This window comes from Sarcophilus harrisii, chromosome 1 (genome assembly GCF_902635505.1).
Source record: "Sarcophilus harrisii chromosome 1, mSarHar1.11, whole genome shotgun sequence".
In the NCBI taxonomy this organism is placed as follows: domain Eukaryota; kingdom Metazoa; phylum Chordata; class Mammalia; order Dasyuromorphia; family Dasyuridae; genus Sarcophilus; species Sarcophilus harrisii.
The window spans coordinates 269685624-269705823 of NC_045426.1; the positions used below are offsets into that span (position 1 = coordinate 269685624).

At 32.7% G+C, this 20200-nt stretch overlaps 1 protein-coding gene across 3 annotated transcripts in view; it reads right to left on the reverse strand.

The window, feature by feature from the left end:
• Positions 1-20200, reverse strand: part of LOC100921228 (radial spoke head 10 homolog B2) — a 52061-nt gene that overhangs the window by 28700 nt on the left and 3161 nt on the right. For all 3 annotated transcript variants that reach the window (XM_031941749.1, XM_031941746.1, XM_023497423.2), the window contains exons 2-10: positions 18524-18855; positions 17836-17911; positions 14624-14692; positions 9366-9539; positions 6905-6990; positions 3600-3720; positions 2595-2771; positions 1235-1376; positions 864-985 (exon numbers count right to left, since the gene is read on the reverse strand). In XM_031941749.1, coding sequence (XP_031797609.1) covers positions 864-985; positions 1235-1376; positions 2595-2771; positions 3600-3720; positions 6905-6990; positions 9366-9539; positions 14624-14692; positions 17836-17911; positions 18524-18762 — 1206 coding nt within the window. In that variant the 5' untranslated portion in view covers positions 18763-18855. The remainder of the gene's footprint in view (positions 1-863; positions 986-1234; positions 1377-2594; positions 2772-3599; positions 3721-6904; positions 6991-9365; positions 9540-14623; positions 14693-17835; positions 17912-18523; positions 18856-20200) is intronic.

Sequence of the window (20200 nt, forward strand, 5' to 3'; positions counted from 1 at the left end):
TCCCCTTTTCTTTCTGCTTTTAAAACTTCTTTCCCATATATAAATCAAAATTTTCTGAAAGCCCCAACTATATTTCACAATGGTTTCTATGGCCCTAGCAGGGGGAGATCTGATATTGAGAGGATGGAGCAAGTTTAGCAGCCATTTATTTGAGGAAATCTTTTTAAAATAAGGGTCCTTTAAATTTCTACAAGGAATTAATGACTAACATTAAAAAGTCAGTGAATGGCTAGGATCTCTTTCTTCTCTGCTGAGGCAACAAAAGAGCTCTGGGTTCCCATAAGGAGGAAATGATCAAAGAGGGAGGAGACATCTAAACACTTTATCTTAGTCACATTTTTACCCTGGCTATGGTCAGGTCCACGTGCACAACTAGACTGGTCTTGCCAATTCAGTCAAAACATTAGGTAACTCAAAGAGTTCCACTGATTTAAAAACTGAATTGACCAGTACCTTGCAAACAGTAACTACTTCATAAACATTTGTTGATTTAAATTGAAATTTTGCATTGGTCATCATAAAGACTGATACTATAGACATGGCATCTAAGAATTAGGAATCGGTCTTAATGAATTTAAAATTTTCAGGATTGTTCAGGGAATATTCTGATGGTTAAAGTACTTTCCTATCTATATGGAATGGATTATTTTCAAGATCCAGATATCTATAGAAATTTATGAAAAATTATATAACCCACTGCACTTGCATGCCTTTTAAATTTTTAACTTGGTATTTTGTGTTTTTTTTTAAAAAAGCAAATTTTCAAGAAAGCATTTTTCCTAACTATGAAGAACTACAATAACTTATAATTTAATTAACTGTGGAAAAGCTTATGAAAATAATTATGTAACATATAGTTTTACCTGTTTCTTTTCTTCAGGTCTGTCCTTTGGAGGGTACATGTCTAACAATAAAGTCAAATCAAGTTCAATGCTTGATCCTAACACAGAATTGCTTTCACTGCCATCAAGTTTTCTGATAACCTCTTAACAAATTAAAAAAAAAACTCATGTTATGCTTTATGAAAAATAATATAATAAAAAATTTAATATAAAATAAAAAAATAAAATAATAAAAATGAAATAAACTTGGACAAGTACATACAAGAGATTTAGATGAAGTTAGATATTAATGAAAGCATTGCTCCTTTGACCTATTAAATGTATATCGGCAGATAGACATTTTGATATCAAAGTGGGTTGATTTTTTTTCTCTGACATTTAATGATTCCTACCAGCACTATATGGAGGTTCTGGGTAAGCACTGTCTTCATCCTGGCTATTTTCTGCCTCATTCTCATATAATGGAGCATCGACTATGTGGTCATTGGCAAACTGTCCTTCATAAGCACGTCCATTTTTGAATGTTAACCTGCCCTACAAAGAAAACAAATACCTTTTTTTGTCCAGTCTTAAGTAAGTTTAATCAAAAAAATGTTGATAAATGTATAAAAGTATTTTTCAAGTGTATTTTGAGGTGTAATAGTTTATAGTGCGATTGCTTCAACTTTTCATTTATTTTAATTTAGAGTAAGATCTTATATGTTGAGATTGAAGGATGCTTATTTTTCACATATTCGAGTTCAATGCCATTTAATCTTTGGATAATTAATTCAACTGGACAAAACATGGTGCAAAGCCCAGGGATATAGTCAATTTTGTTCTGTTAGAAAGCCATACCCACATGCCTAACACTGACCAAAAGCATGGGTTATATCAATCAATTACTCAATAAGCATTTATTAAGTGCCTATGGTATGCCCAGAATTGTGCTGGGGATACAAGAAAGGCAAAAGACTGTCCCTACTCTTAAGAAGCTCACAATCTAATAAGGACAACAACACACACACACACACACACACACACACAAAAAAAAAAAACCCAAAAAAACCCCCTAGTTATAAACGATTTATACACATTGGAAATGATCAAAAGAAAGAAGGCAGTAGTATTAAAGGGAGTCAGGAAGGCTTCCTATAGAAGGTGGAATTTTAGCTTATACTTAAAGGAAGCCAGGAGGTAGAAATGAGGAGACAGATCATTTTAGGCATAGATGACAACCATGAAAATTCCCAGAATGGAATTTATTATAGAAGGGCTCAACTTAAAAATATCACCACTACTAGAATTACAGAGCTAAAAAGGATTTTAGCATTGGATAGGAATTTAAAGCTCTCCTAGTCCATGCTCCCTAGAGAAGAGGAAATTGCGACCCTGAAAGATTGTTTAAGTGACTTGCACATATTTAAAAAGTTATGAGTAACACAGCCAGAGTTAGAGCACTCATTCCAGAATCCCACACCCTTAGTCTTTCTACCACCACCCATGGCATGATGCTTCTCCAAATAACCATAAAGCATAGATTTCTAGATACAAAGGAAAGCACATTAAACAGAATATTAACTGGTATCACATGATTAAACAGCCTTCTTCAAAATATTAACTTGATCAGATTTATGTTTTTGAAAACATCTTTTAAGCAATAACTTCTCATATAAAATGGATATAGTTTACTATGTGGAAGCAAATGGTATAGCTATTATTATGTTTCAAATATCTTACTTTTAAAATGTGATTTTTCACAAGACTACTTACAAAACCATGCTTCTTATTGGAAATCCATTCTCCATCATACATTGCACCACTGGCATAAAAAAACTTCCCATGACCATGACGATCTCCATTCACAAAATCTCCTACATATTCATTTCTCAAAGGATATTGAGAGCCAGGAATTCTCTTTAGAAACCAAGTATGTGTTCCAAATCCATTCTGAAAATAATGAAAATAAGAAGAATTTTCAAACAGGTCATTTTTTCCCCACCCCATAATTAGATATCAACCAGCTTCGTGATTTTATTGGTAGAGGAAATTGCCTCTACCAATGAAGACCATAACTGCTCTGCATTTTATAGTCTCTGAGAATCCCCTGGAGCATTAAGATGTTTAGGGATTTGCTCAGGGTCACCAAACTAATGTTTGTAAAAGGTGGGACTTGTGACTGCACATATTTATCAGATTAATATAATATCAGATTACTTACCATCTAATATAATATCAGAAAAATATTGGATTTCTTACTCTCTTGGGGAAGGGGGGGATATGGGAAGGAGGGAGAAAATTTTGAGAACACAAAGTCTTACAAAAATGAATGTTGAAAACTATCTTTACATATATTTGGAAAAATAAAATACTATTGAGAGAAAAAAGGTATGACTTAAACTCAGCTCTTCATGGCCTGAAGTCAGTGTCCTTTGCACTCTGCCATACTTCCTCTGTATCAAATATGGAAACTCATCTTGGGTAAATATTGCCAAGACTTAGTTAAAAATCCAGATGTGAGGTGTCAATTCCTGGATAATTATGACAAAAATTCCAGGGATATTCAAAGAAGTCAGCCTGCAGCTACAATGACTTTTGCATTGTGGTTTTTAGGACATTAATGATGATTATGAGATCTTATAGGAGCCCTTACCTAGATCACAGAAATAATGAATATTATAGATGGCAGAATCTAACTTCAACTTGTGACCTTGGGTATGCCATCACATGCTATGTTTTGACAGCGTAGACATTTGCTCAATTTAATTAGTATAGTACCTGGATGCCCTTCACCCACTGACCAGTATACTCTTCATTGGTTGTCAGCCATCTCATCCTTCCCTCACCATGGCGCAGATTGTCTTCCCACTGACCTTCATAAATATTTCCAGAGGTGTAACTAGAAAAAAATAATAAGATTTTAAAACGACTATTGGGCATACTTCCACAAAAACCTTGCTCAAGTGCAGCGGTTCTTAAACTTTATTGTTCTGTAGAAAGCCTTAGCTCCGCCAGTTCTGGAGAAATATATCGTACAACCAAGATAACAATAGTTTCACTGCTTGAAGCCATCAGAGAAGAATTCATCAAGCACAGTGTGAAATATAAGCAATGAAATAAGCTTCAGTTACCCTTGGGACTAAAATAAAAAGGTATGCTGTGCTTTATTCTTTTAAGAAGGCATGACTTCAACTGGCAGGTTATTAGAAAAAAATATTCAAAATGTTGGTACCTACACTGGAAGTTTATTTGCTGGGTTCACTGCTCTGATGTTTGGTTCTGTTGCAACTTTATGTGTTAGGAGTATCTGGACTTCTAACACATAAGTGTTATGTTAAGTGTTAAGTTAGGAGATTTTTGTTTGACATAGTTCTTTCAGTGTCTTGCCCAATCTCTCTAATAGGAAGCAAGATTCAGATAACAGTAGGGCACTATGAATGTACGCCATATACCATACAATACAATAATGTAAGCATTACTCAATGCATTGCTCAATGTAACAATATGAGTCCTCATTTTCCAAATTTTCCATTTAAAAACTACTTTGACTGTAGAATTATGTCCACTGGGATATACTTCACAGTTTGCAATACTTATTTGAATAAATGAATGAATAAAACATTTATTAAATCCCTACCATGCACAAGGAATTGTGCTAGCACTAGGGATATAGAAAAATAAGATACTTCAGCTCATGTTCTAATGGAAAAACAACATTTACACAATGTTTCAGCTGCAAGTCAAATGAAAAGATCCTATGGATGAAAGAACAAAGCAGATGAAAATGCCTCTTCTTTAATGTCATTTCCACTCATAAAAATCATCTGGGTTTCTGATGTTGAAGCATTTGTCAGTGCTAAAGACTTTGGTGACAAAACCTCTTTAGAGATGTGTGTCTAAATCCAATGACTCAATTTAAACTAGTTAGATGTAGAACTGGCATCTCTAGGAATATTTTCTACACAATACTTACAAAGAAAACTTCCTTTGAAATTATTGTGAAAGACTTGAAGTTTGCAATCTATGATAAAGGTGAGGTGTTCCCCATTTCTAGGAGGTCTTGAAGACCCCAGAAAAAATCAAAATTCTGCTCAACTTGTTTTTGAGCCTTCAGAAAATGCTGATGAGACAATGGAGTGCAAATGTAAATATTAGCAAATAGAAAAGGAACAAAAGTTCATATGCCAGTTAACTAGGCTTTGAACCAGAAGCAAATGGTTAATGCATTTTTAGGTACCAGCTTTTAAAAGAATGTATTCCAAACACTCTTAATGAAAGTTTATAATTGAATGCAAATTCTTGAGAGGGAAGATGTTATTATTATCTAGTAAATATGATGTATTGCTCCCCAGCAGGCAGGTAATAAAACAATGGCTAGAATGCTAGACCTGGAGTCATAATGACCCGAGTTCAAATTTGACCTTAGACACTAACTAGCTATGTGACTCTGGATAAGTTCTTTAATCTCTATCTGCATCAGTTTCCTTATCTGTAAAATGGAAATAATAGCAGCTACTTCCCAGGGTTATTGTGAAGATAAAAGATAAAAAGTACTTTGTAAAGTTCTCTGTAAATCTTAAAGTGCTATAATTACTAATTATTATTATTATTATTATTGCTACTACTGTTTCTATAAGAACATTAGTCTCTATGATTTTAAAGGCAACTGTTTAATAAAATTATTTCAACTGGAAAAAAACATACATCGCAATAAACTTCATATGGGAAGGTGATCTAAATATAAAAGGTCTTATCATTAAAAAAAGTTAAGAAATAGAATTCTACCTTTGACAACTGTGCTTAAAGGGAGAATAACCATTTAAGTGATAGAGAAGATTGTCAGAGATAAAATAGATTATTTAAATTATGTTAAATTGAAAAGATTTTATACAAACAAAATCCAATAGCTAGATACAACAGCAACAAAGTTTCTATGTACATAAAAATATTTATTGCAGCATTTCTTGCCATAGCAAAGAGCTGGAACAAAGTATAATGCTATCAATTAGAAAATGACTAACTAAATTATGCTATGAATGTACAATTATAATCTTAATATAATCAAAGTGAAGAGTTCAGGAAAGCATGGGAAGACTTGAACAAATTGATTAAGTGAAGGGAAAGCAGAACTATACACACACACAGTGTCTTTAATATTGTGAGTGAAAAGATCACTAAAAGAGAATAGATTTGAGGTCAAATGACCAATTTGGTTTCGTGTAATTGACATTAAAATACAAATTCTTCTGTTAAGGAACAGGAAATCTTAAGCATAAAATGTTATATGCTTCGTTGTAAACAATTACATTATTAAAGTTTCATTTAACTTGATTATTGGTTGATTGCAAGGGAAGATTAGGTTAAAAAGGTTAAAAAGTGTTTTAGGGAAATGATTCATCAAAACTTTTTTTTAAAATGTACTTCAAAGAATAAAAAAGTACTTTGTAAAATTTATAGTTTAAAAATGTATATTACCATTAAAAAAGAAAAAGAGAGAAAAGGAGAGGGCGGGAGAAGAAAAAGGGAAGGAAGGAAGGAAGGAAGAAAGGAAGGAAAAAAGGAAAGAAGGAAAGAAGGAAGAAAAGAAGGAAGGAAGGAAGGAAGGAAGGAAGGAAGGAAGGAAGGAAGGAAGGAAGGAAGGAAGGAAGGAAGGAAGGAAGGAAAAAAGAATGTAGAGCAGAGTCAGAAGAATCAAGTTCTGGTTCCAAAATTCACTATATGATCTTGGGCAAATCATTCTCTGTGGTTTATGTTTTTCAGCTATTGAATAAGTCAGATAATCTTTCTCAGAGTCTTACTATGAGACTCAATTGAGAAAATATGTGAGAAATCCTTTCACCCATAAAATGCTACTTACATATAAACCATTTTTATTAATGTGGTATTTTCTGTGGAACTTAGGAGAACACTAGAGAAAACACTAAGGATCTTTGCAAATACCCCAACTCTATCTATACAAAAAACATCTTTATCTCTGACATTTCTGCATGTTTGTTTTATGTAAATAGACACTGATCAAAATATATAAGTTAAAAAGGCTCTTTTTTATTCATACTTTAAAAAACAGAAAAGATTATACATACCATCTTATGCCCCATCCTTTTTTGATATTATAGACCCAATCTCCTTCATACCAAGAGGTGCCATCTTGGTTGTAATAAATGGAGCCCTAAGATAAATAGCAGGATTTTTTTAAAAAATCAAATCTTTATGTCATACAATTCCTTTTCTTCTTTGAATAAAAATGCAAAAGTATATGAACTCCTACATATCTTTAATTGGTATAATTAAGTTAAATAGAATTAAATTAAATTAAAAGTCAATGTTATATTTAAATATGACACAATCATTCTGCATTTTAATTTTGCCATCAAGAAGATAGTGACAGGTTGCCACTGCCATCATTGCTGCCATGGTGCCAACCTGTTGGTTTCTGATTACTAGGTAAAGATCCAAAAAAGGTGACAGGCAATTCAGGAGCAGATTGGATCTAGTTTTATGCAACATTACTACCAGTTATTTGAGAATGACAGCATTCAGGACAATATACACTAATGCAGCTTACTTTACGTGGGAAGTCATTCCAAGGCAAAACAACCATCATGAAGAAATTGCCTACTTTTCTATTTCAGAAAATACCAATCATCAACACGGTAAAGAACCATCAACCCACTGCTGAGAACTGTGGACTCAGTATTGTGAAATAGCCAAAGGTTATGAAAATCTTATCGTGGGATTTCACCAGATTTTTCTATTAAACAATATCAATAATGCTTGGGTCTGCAGCCATATTTTTAGACTAGCACTGAGCCCCCTTTAGCTATGACATCCATGTTGTTTCCTTTTCATGCTTTCTTTTCTGAAATTCATACTCTTTCCTCTACAAAACACTCCAAATATCCTAACAAGTCTACCAGGTCACAGTGGGTAGAAACTGTGTTGATAGCATTACTATTTGAATGTGTTATATATCATGTTTGGAATTTAGACTAGCTGGACCTGACAGAAGCTCCTGTTATACTAGCATATAACTTAAAAAGACTAAGTAATGCAAAAATTTGTATTATTTTTTTTAATGTACTGACAAATTTTTCAAGTAACTCACAGAAATTAAGGAGAAAGTAGCAGTTGTGTGTAAAGTCCAGATATTAAGTTGTTCAGATGTTTCAATGAATTATTATACAATCAAATCATGAAAAAAACTTTTTTAAGAGATAGTGACAGAACTTTGTGTGTGCCTTCTTACTCAACGGTGGGTGTGGGGAGGAAGGAAGAGAATCTGGAAGTCAAGCTTTTAAAAAAATGCAAAAAATTGTTTTACATGTAACTTGGAAAAAATAAAATACCAAATATTAAGACAGTAATAGTAATATCTGTCCTTTTAACTTCATAAGGATACTGAAAAGATTAAGGAGATGATGTCTATAAAAGACTCCTTGACATAAAGGTACCCTATTAAAGCATAATACCTATTTCTATAGCCATGATTTAAATATATATCAGAAGGAATTGTTTTTTCCTCATTATACAAATCAGGAGTGTTTAATAGTTTTTGTGCCATAGATCCCTTTGGCAGTGTAGTATTTTTTTTCCTTGAGATTAAAGTTTTAAAACCACAAAATAAAATATATATGATTATAAAGGAAATCAATTATATTGAAATACAGTTGTCAAAGTATTTTTTAAAAGCAAGTTTATGGACTCTGATAAGAAGCTCTTATCTAAATTGTATGTTAACAAATATATGCAGTTACCCTTCACTTATCCAACATTTTGAGAAATGAATTCTTTTTATATTTTTTAAGCACTAAAGTATGTTCTATTTGAACTATTTTGGCTAAATATTTCTAAAATGTATTACATATTTCTTTGACTTCTTTACCTATTCTGAACATAATTTAACCTCTTTCCTGACTAGAATATCATTAATTAATCAGGCATAGATGATTTGTCCATACATTAGATGACCTAAGACTAAAATGTTATACTAATTGTAGCCAGCTAGTAATTCTATTCCAGATTGTAGAAGAATATAAGCTCCTGAAGGGAAAAAATTGTTTACTTTTTCTTTGTATCCCTTTAGCAGTGCCTGGCACATAGGACGTGCTTATAAAGGCTTTTTGATAAATTATCTTTGTATCTTATTAAGTAGCACACTGCCCTGCACACAGTAAGTACACAATGAATAATGAATTATTTTTTTCCTGATAACAGAAAAACAACAATTAAGCCAAGTCTCTTCAAATAAAATAAAGAAGAAGGTGGTTATTTATCTAGATAATTTCTATGAAACTTTTTCTTAAGTCTAAAGTGCCCTTTGATTATACAAAATTATTCACTTAACTAATTTAACTATTTCACCTAAATGGAATTTTTACTGATCTTGCACCAGATTGAAGTGAACTGAAGCAAAAAGAAACAATAATAAATTTTCACTAAATTTTGTCACTCCTCCTTCCTCCTCCTTATGTTTGGAGGGACAAAGAGGGATTCATTCAAAGATGGGAATTCTCAATATATTTCAGTTTTAAAAGAATTACATACCTTTCCATGCCTCTTGCCATGACACCACTGGCCAATGTAAGATATTGGTTGGGTGCTGCATTTGAACATTCCAAATCCATGTCTAACTCCATTTGTCACTTCTCCTTCATATGTGCTACCATCAGGCCATGTGTAAGTACCATGATACATGGGTATATTCTTAACAAAGTCCCCCTAAAATGATAACATTATTAAAATGGAAACAAATTCCACAGAGTGATTGAAAGAAAATGTAAATGGAAGATATTCTGTTCAGAAAATTAAACTTATCATAGCTTTCCAACCTCCCAGACATTCAGGGGAATGTCTAGATTCCTTCCTAACTTTTTCCTTTCATTCTTGTTCCCACCAACATAATAATAAAAATTCCCATTTCTAAATTTCTTTAAGATATATCACCATTTACTCTCTTGTGACCTTGTCTATAGGAGGGGATGGGAAGAAGGGAGGGAGAAAAATTTGGAGCATAAGATTTTGCAAAAGTGAATGTTGACGATTCATAAAGAAGTATGTATTTACAATAGTCAATGATTATGTTAATTTGGTGTGTGATAAACCCAAAGACCCCAGCTTCTGGGATAAGAACTCACTATTTGATAAAAATCACTGAGAAAATTGGAAAACAGTGTAGCATAAATTGGGCACTGAACAGCACTTAATACCCCATACCAAGATAAGGTTGAAATGGGTTCATAATTTAGACATGAAGAGTGATACTATAAACAAATTAGAAGAACAAAGCAACAGTCTCTCTCAGATCTATGGAGAAGGAAGGAATTTATGGCCAAAGAAGAACTAGAGTACATTATGAAATGCAAAATGGATAATTTTGATTATATTAAGTTAAAAATTTTTGTGCAAATAAAACCAATGCAGACAAGATTAGAAGGGAAGCATAAAAGTGGGAGAAAAAATTTACACCCAAGGGTTTTGATAAAGGTCTCGTTTCTAAAATACATAAAAATTGACTCAAATTTATAAGAAATCAAGCCATTCTCCAATTGATAAATGGTCAAAGGAGATGAACAGACAATTTTCAGATGAAGAAATTGAAACTATTTCTAGTCATATGAAAAAATGCTCTAAATCACTATTGATCAGAAAAATGCAAATTAAGACAACTCTGAGATACCACTAACTACACACCTCTCAGATTGGCTAAGATGACAGGAAAAGATAATGATAAATATTGGAGGGGATTTGGGAAAGCTGGGACACTAATACACTGTTGGTGGAGTTGTGAAGTGATCCAACCATTCTGGAGAGCAATTTGGAACTAAGCTCAAAAGGCTATCAAATTGTGTATACTTTTTGATCCAGCAGTGCTTCAACTGGGCCTGTACCCCAAAGAAATCATAAAAAAGGGAAAAGCATCCACATGTGCAAAAATGTTTGTAGCAGCCTTTTTTTGTAGTGGCAAGGAACTGGAAACTAAGTGGGTGTTCATCAATTGGAGAATGGCTAAGTTATAGTATAGGAATCTTATGTAATATTATTTTTCTATAAGAAATGATGAGCAGGCTGATTTCAGAAAAGACCTGGAGAGACTTACATGAACTGATAAGAAGTAGAACATTGTAGAGAGCAAGAACAACATTACATGATGATCAACTGTGATAGACTTGGCTCTTCTCAATCTATGTCAATAATGAGATGATTCAAGGCAATTCCAATAGACTTGGGATGGAAAAATCATCTGCATCCAGAGAGAGAACTATGAAGACTGAATGTGGATCAAAATATAGTAATTTGGGGTTGCTGTTTGTTTGCTTGGTTTTTTTTTTAGTTGTTGTTTGCTTGGTTTTTCTTTTCACCTTTTGATCTGATTTTACTTAACACAGCATGATGAATATGGAAATATGTTTAGAAGAATCGTACATGTTTAATTCTATATTGAATTGCTTGCTGTCTATGGGAGGGGATAGAAAGGAGGGAGGGAGAAAAATATGTAACACAAGGTTTTGCAAAGATGGATGTTGGGAACTATCTTTGCATGTATTTGGAAAAAATAAATTACTTTTTTTTTTTTAAAGAAATTTAAAAGTCTTACAGAAATGTTAAAAATACTGAAAGGTTAAGTGACTTAATAACTAGAGATCATATAGCTAGTATGTGTCAGAGGCTAGCTCTTTATTCACTATGTCCCATTGCTTCTCTGTTAGGTTTATAGTTTTCCTAACACTGAAAGACAAAGCATCCATTCTTGGAATAAATTGAACCTGGTCATAAAAGATAATATTTTTCATTGCTGCTATAGGCTCTTTGGGGCAGCTAGATTGCACAGCAGATAAAGTGCTGGGTCTGAAGTCAGCAAGACTTCTCTTCCTGAATTTTAATCTGGTTTCAGCCACTTATTAGCTGTGTGATTCTGGGCAAGTCACTGAGCCCGTTTGCCTCAGTTTCATCTGTAAAATGAGATGGAGAAGGAAATGACAAGCCACTCTAGTATCTCTGCCTAAATAAAACTCAAAAGGGGTCAAAAAGAGTCAGACAAGACTGAACTGACAGAATACTAGTAATATAGTCTTTTTGTTATTTTTTTGTACTAATAGCTTTTTATTTTTCCAAATATATAAAAAGATAGTTTTCAAACTATCACCTTTACAAAACCTTGTGTTCCAAATTTTTCTGCCTCCCTCCCATCTATCCCTTCTCCAGACAGCAAATAATCCAATAAAGATTAAATAAACATATGCAATTCCTCTATACATATTTCCACAATTATCATGCTGCACAAGAAGAATCAGATTGAAAGAGAAAAAAAATGAGAAAAAAAACAAGTAAACAACAACAAAAAAAGATGAAAATATTAGGTTGGGATCTACACTCAGTCCCCACTATCCTCTACTTGGATGCAGATAATTCTCTCCATCACAAGTCTAATGGAACTGGATCTTCTCATTGTTGAAAAGAGCCATGTTCATCAGAATCGATCATAGTATAATATTGATGTTGCCATGTACAATGATGTCCTGGTTCTGCTCATTTCACTTGCCATTAGTTCATGTAAGTCTTTTCAAGCCTCTCTGAAATCAGCCTGCTCATCATTTCTTACAGAACTATAATATTCTATTACCTTCTTATACTATAACTTATTCCCCATTCCCCAGTTGATGGGCATCCACTCAGTTTCCAGTTCCTTGCCACTACAAAAAGGGCTGTTACAAATTTTTTTACACATGTGGGTCCTTTCCCTTCTTTAAGATCTCTTTGAGATACAGGCCCAATAGAGATACTGCTGGATCAAAGAGTATGCACAGTATAGCCTTGGATATAATTCCAAATTGCTCTCCAGAATGGTTGGGTCAGTTCACAACTCCACCACCAATATAGTGTCCCAGTTTTCCCACATCCCCTCCAATATTTATCATTATCTTTTTCTGTCATCTTATTCGCTAATATTTTATGCAATATATTTGCATCAATATTCCCTAGGGATATTGATTATACCAAGGATTCTTAACTTGGATTCTAGAAATTCATTTTGAAAAATATTTTGATAACTGTAAGTCAGAGTAACCAATTTCCTTTGTAATTCTATGTATTTTATGTTATGCATTTAAAAACATTCTAAGAAAGGGTTCATAGGCTATACTAGCTACCAAAGAAGTCCATGACACAAATTAAGGTTAAGACTCCTTGATCTATAGTTTCTTATTTCTACTTTGTTTTTCCATGATTTGAATATAAAGCCCATAGAAAAAAATTCATTTCAGAGAAGGAATTTAGAAATAGGCTTCATTCTTTCCTTATTTTTTCAAATAGCTTAGACAATATTACAATTAGTTTTTGAATGTTGATAAAATACATTAGTAAATCTATCTGATCTTAGATTTTTTTTCCTATTTTGTTTAATTGTGGCTCGAACAATATCATTTTCTGAGATTAGATTACCTATGTTCTTGATTTTTTATGCTATTATTCTGTGTACTTTATATTTTTGTAAATATTCATCTATTTATCAGTTTTGTTGATATATGAGAAATAATTTGAAATAATTTCCTCTATTTGCTCTTCATTTGTTGTAAACTCACTTTTCCAGTTTTTTCTTGTCCATTTGATTTTCCTCTTTTTATCAGGTTAGCTTATTGTTCCTCTTTTCTTGTGTAGTTTCCCAAAAAGCTATTAATTATATATATCAATTCAATGGCTTATTTTTGCTTTTAATTCAATTGCTATATTTGATTTTTATATTTTTATGTTTAAATTTTTTATTTGCTTTTCTAGTTTTTTAGTTGTATACCTAATTTATTGTTCTTATTCTTTCTTCTTTATGTTGATAAAAGTGTTCTGAGACAATTTTTCCTCAAGAGATTAGAAATAGGATCTAGAACTAGAAAGATCCATTCAAACCTTTAATTTTATACATAAAAAGAAGCTCAATGAAATTAAATAACTTTCTCAAGGTCATGTGAGACCACATGATCAATTAAGATTTAAATTCAGTTCCTTTGGCTCCTTTGGATCAACTATTTCATTGTAGAGCATTGGGATTGTGCTCTAGCACTCTATTATACTTCAATTTTGTGGTCTTAAGTATTCTTCCTCCCTATGCTACTTTCTTTTATCTACAAAAACAATTTCCTTCATGCAAAAAAAAAAAAAAAAAGCACTTTTTGAATCTTTATAATTGCAAAATGCAGAATGGCTATTTAGCCATATTTGACTAATTCAAGGCCATAAGTATCTGTTTTACCACATGTAGAGGGCTAGAACTCTGGAGAAGTATACTTGAAGCAAGAATACTTACAACAGGGTGTTTACTCAGTGTGATTGAGGAGATAATGGTTCTCTAGTTCACATATACTTAGTACTTAGTGTGATATGATGATGTAATGGTTCTACAGTTGGCACATGCTCAGTGTGCTGTAGTGATGCAATTGTACTAAGGTATTTAAGGACTGAGAGGACTGGAGAAGAGTGAGTGTGTGCTCAAACTCGATCTCCAGACTCTATCCCTAAACATCCTCATGATGACTCTCCTGCTATGACCAAGGCCCATCCAGAGATCTTCCAGAAAGCTAGCCCAGACATTACAACCTCCTTTTTTTTCTGTGTAATTTATGCATTTCATTAATAAGGTTAGCAGGTTATTAATAAAAGGATAGTCATTTGACCATCTTTCTCAGAGCAAAAATAATCATGGCAGTGGAGCTCATAGTTGATTTACCCTTTCCAATGGAGGATGAAAGTGACCCCTGGATAGAGAAATGATTAAACTGCCTTCAACCTAAATTAAATTTTTTGCAAGGTTTTACCTCATATTTTAATCCATCAGCCCAGATATAAGTCCCTTGTCCATGCATGAGTCCTTCTGAAAATATACCCTTCAAAACAGAAAAAAAAAATCTTATTACCAAGTTTTCTTGTTTTAAGCTACAACTCTGCTTTATAGATTTAGTTTTTATACTGTTAAACATTTTCTTTTTTCTAATCATCCCATTATTTCAATATTTTGAGAACTTAAGAGCCTGCATTTCAATACTTAACAATTTATATATCTATTTAAATTAAGGCAAGCCTCACTGAATCACTTTCCTAAAGGTTAGAAGGAAAATGACTGAATTTGCAAAATTTCACCAGCAAAAAAGTTTCCCTTCCACCAGTTTTATTATTAAAAGCTCAGAAAAGGTTGGAGGGGGAATGATGGAAATGAGAAAATGGGACTATATAACTTCCTCAATCTAATTTCTCTTTTGTTACTTAATTTTGAATCAGTCATCATAAAACTGTGAACAAAACTAAACAAAAGAAAACTTATGTACATATCTGTAATTCTATATTTATCACAGTAACCAGAGGTTAAAAAGAAAATTCTTGTGAGGGTAAGAATGATTTTTCACCTCAAGTCAGTTGTCTCCTTGGTCCAGGGTTGGCCTCTAAACTCACTCATATTGCCCTGATGGTCAGAGAAGCTCAGGTAGAATTCCAACCCTTGGGTGGGTGCCCTTAAAATCCCCAGGATGTCTGACAAGCACCAACCTCATAAAGTTATTCAGTAGAGGAAAAGCAAAGATGCTTACTACATTAGTATCAGAAGCAGAATGGCTGTGGTGTTTAAACAAAACCATTTTTCCAGAAAAAGGCCAAGACCATCAAGATCATAGTGAAGCTCAAATGTATGTGAAGCTCAACTGCAGGCTAAGAAGATGGTAAGATTCCATGTTTCTTTCTTTTAAAAAGGAGAACACCTATCTTGTTGACCAAAGATCTATTATAATAACATAAAGACCATTCTGGAACCCAAATTTATCTTAGATTAAAACAGGTCTAAAAGAAACTAGGTCCACAAAATTATAACAGGTTAGCTTATAATTCCCAGATCAAAATAGGGCAGAATACAATTTATGCTGTCTCCACAAGTGTTTCCTGTTCTTTCCTCTTTTTTTATCACCACTCCCACATATCTCAGTAAGGTAGGCTAGTTTGTGAAGAAGGATCCTAAGAACTCGTTGATGATCCTCTGAGCTAAGTGATCTAATTTGCTCATATAGAAAAGAAACTCCTGTTTATGAGGCGGTTGAAATAATCAAGCAAAAGTTATTTAAGATAAGTAATTATGAAAAACAAAGAAAATTATAGACTAATTTCATTAATGAACATAGATACAAAATCCTAAATAAAATACTAATTAGGCAACTACAACAATCTATCACAAAGATTATACATTGTGACTAAATGGGAATTATACCAGAAATAAAAACTATTACCATAATTGATCTTAATAAAAATGTAACAAAAATCATATGATCATATCAATAAATGAAGAAAAAATTTTTGACAAAATACACCACCTATTCCTAGTAAAGAACACTTAAAAGCAGAGCTATAAATGGATATTTTAATGATAATCACTTCTTTTTTTTCCTATATTGAATTTCATCCAAATGCACTTCATTATGCTTCTACACTCTGGTTCTTAAATGTCCTTAAATAAGCATATCTTCTTAATAGATACTGCTGCTCTCTCTTTTATCTATTTTAATCTTTGGCAAAAAGTATCCTTTCACTGTTTCCTCAAAACCCTAGTTCTACCTCTAACTCCCACCTCCTAACAGATGATGCCTTCATTTCATTAAGATTAAAGCTACTCATTATGAACATCCTCATCTCCCATCTTTCATAGCTTAAAAACCTGTATTCATCTTCAACTATCTTTCTCTACGCCTTTCCATAATTATGAATTCATGAATAATAATGAAATAGGCCTTTTTACTTTGCTAAAGCTAGTCTACTTATGCACTTCATCTCCCCTTCTCCCATCACCCCCAGGAATGTACATCATTTCTTTTTTTTTTTTGGTTACATTTTAAGTTCCAAACTGTCTCCCTCTATCCTTCCTATCCTGTAGGAAATACCTAACTAAACAAGAAATGGAGGACAACGCTTTTATTCTCATGACACAAATTTCAAAGACTAAACAACAAAGGGGTTTTCTAAATTTCTCACAAAAATCTAAGTAACAAGGAACATAGAAGTTGGGATACAACGAGTTTTAAGTAGAATGGAACTAACAGTTTTGTTTGGTTTTTGAATCCAAATTCAGCAGGACTAATGACTAAGTGTAAAGTTTAAAAATAATAAGTATCCATGAACAAAGGAAACACAAAGATCCTCCTTATTTTAAAACTTTTTCATTCTGAAAGATTCAAATGAATCTATAGTCAGAACATATGTTGAGGAAATAAGTCACAATTGCATTTAAGTGGGCAAGCCCAGAGGCCTTTAGCCAGTAAGTCATGAGTCAAAAATTTAACATTTTTTGTTTTAGGCTTTAAGATTTATTTCAAAAATATCTTCTGTTCCTTAATTCTCTGTGGCTTCAGAAATACCTCCCACAAAACTTTGCCAAATATTCAACCTTCCAAACCTTTAATATGAGCCATGACTATTAATAGAAAAATGGTTGGAAAAGCTAAAATAACATCCAAAGCATGTAATAAGCTCTGACTTTATAAAGTAATAAGCTACAGCAATTAAATACATAAAAGACAGACGTAGGTAAACAACTCTAGGATATATAAGATAATTATTTCCTTAGCATCTCTATAACTGATATATTCTGTAAGTGCTTTTTTTTCTTTCTGTAGGTACTTTATAAGAAGTCAGACGCATCTAGATTGTTTGCAGAATATTAATTTATACAATGCTATTAATAACAGGGCACAAAGCTCCAATAATTGGTCAAGTATTAAACTAGACTGTTTTGTAACATTCAAAAATGATTAAGGGAAAAAAAAAGCTTAACATCTAAAGTACTGTATTGGTTACATGAAACTGTATTTTGCCTTTGAATAAACATAAAGTTTCTTTTGAAATCAGTGTAAAGTGCAGCCAGTGTATTTCCGGGAATCAGTTACTTAACTGATTTCTAAAACACATTTAAAAATAAAAATAAAACCCGGCTTGTCTAATAAGCATCCCACTCCAGTTCCCCCCAGATAGATACAACTCAAAATTCACAACTCACTCTATATTCACTTCCTCCCTCAAAGTGAGCCACACCTTCTCCCTCATACAGTCCACGGACTTTTTCACCTTCATAGCTGTAAAAATATAGAACTTAACATGACAAAGGGTATAATCAAGCAGAAATGATATGGATTTTAAAAACATGTAACTAATACGAACTATCAACAATGAAAATTAGTACCTATCAAAAATGATCCATTGCATAGACAGAATTTTGCTACATTAATGTAAATACTTAATTAGGAAATTCTGATAATCAAAACAGCTCCATAAGTCACCTATTGTTAAAATGCCTCTTCCTTTCTCTGTATTTCTATTGTCACAAATTAATATACTAGCTCAAATGGTTTCATTCTAAGTCATCTTGAACAGTATTTCTTATGTAATGTTCCTAAAATAGTATTTAAAAAAAATAGTACTTTCTTTAGGCTGCTCTTTTACTCATGAACTTAGGCCCCTACTGTTCCCCTCATCTTACTCATTTCCACTTCTTTGGTCATACTGTACTCTAAATCCTTTTATTCTCTCCTCTATCTCTTTTCTCCTATCCAAATCCTGCCTGAATATAAAATCCAGGCAAGTCTCATTGTTTCTTATTTCAGATAGCACTGATCTCTGGTATTGATTTAGAATATTAATCTAGGATGGGATCCTAGCTATAGATGGCCCACTAGAGCTAAAGTCACCTTAAAACAATTAGTTTGGTGAGAATAGGCTCTTCATAATATTGAGGTATCTCTACTTGTGCTTCTTCTGGCTTCTCTTCTTTGATCGACCGAACTTCAGGATCTAGGATGACAGGAGCTGCCTCCTTTGAAATGCTGGCCTCTTGTTTGGATGTATCGCCAAGTTGTTCAGACTGAGGAGAAGGAGACCTCACGACTTTTTCTGCTTTTTTATCTGATTTTTTCTTTTCTTTTGCCATTGTCTTTGAATAGACGTTAAGTTTTAACTTTTAGAACAAATGTATTTCTTTGGCTGAGAGTTGATTGTACTTTGGAGCACTGATGAATTTTATCTGGAAAACATTAAATGATTCACAACTCTTTTTTTTATTTTTTTATTATAATAACTTTTTATTGACAGAACCCATTACTCAGTGTAATTTTTTACATTATCCCTTGCACTCACTTCTGTTCCGATTTTTTCCCTCTCTCCCTCCACCCCCTCCCCTAGATGGCAAGCAGTCCTATACATGTTAAATATGTCGCAGTATATCCTAGATACAATATATGTGTCCAGAACCAAACAGTTCTCTTGTTGCTCAGGGAGAATTGAATTCAGAAGGTAGAAATAACCCGGGAAGAAAAACAAAAATGCCAACAGTTTACATTCATTTCCCAGTGTTCTTTCTTTGGGTGTAGCTGCTTCTGCCCCTCATTGATCAATTGAAACTGAGTTAGGTCTCTTTGTCAAAGAAATCCACTTCCATCAGAATACATAAATGATTCACAATTCATGGAAGTATCCTCTAAATTGAACTTTTAGCTTTAATACATAGGGGCATTATCTATCATCACTATTGCCACTGCTATTATAGTAATTTCCATTTTCCTAAAAATTATAAGTTAATTGAAACATCTGAGTATTTCAGCACTTTCAGAGGTTATAATATTTATTATAAATGAATGAAAAAACACTTATTAAGGGCTTACTATGTACAATGTAGGGGTGGCTAAGAGGTGCAGGATAGAGTACTCGACATGAAAGTCAGGAAGATCTGAGTTCAAATCCATCCTCCTACTACCTATGTGACCCTAGACAAATCACTTAAACCTTATTTGCCTTACTTCCTCATCTATAAAATGGGAACATATTGAAAATGGAAATGGTAAACCACTACAGTAACTTAAGAAGAAAAACCCCATGGGCAAAGTCCTTGGACAGATTTGGACATACTTGAACAACTTGAACAACAAAAATGTGCAAAGACTCTCTCCTCTCAAGTTCACATCCCCAAAAGAAGACAACATATATCAGAATATCTGTGTCTATGTAACATATTTCCATATTTTATGAGTATTGTTATATATATAAAATATAGATTACGTATATATCTCACACATGTTTTATTACATATATGCTATATACAATGTGTGATAGTGTATATATCTGTATATATGTATTATATTTTCATATATAATTATATATAATGCATTATGTTTTTGTAATATGTATATAAAATAGTGTGCAAAATATAATAATGTATTATAATACTTTCATAGCTACATGTATGTATACATGCATATTATATATGTATATAGTAATGTATATAGTAAAAAATAGGATATAGTAAATAGAATGCAAGTCTTGGAGTCAGAAAGAAAGACCTGAATTCAAATTTGACCTCAGCTGTGTGATCC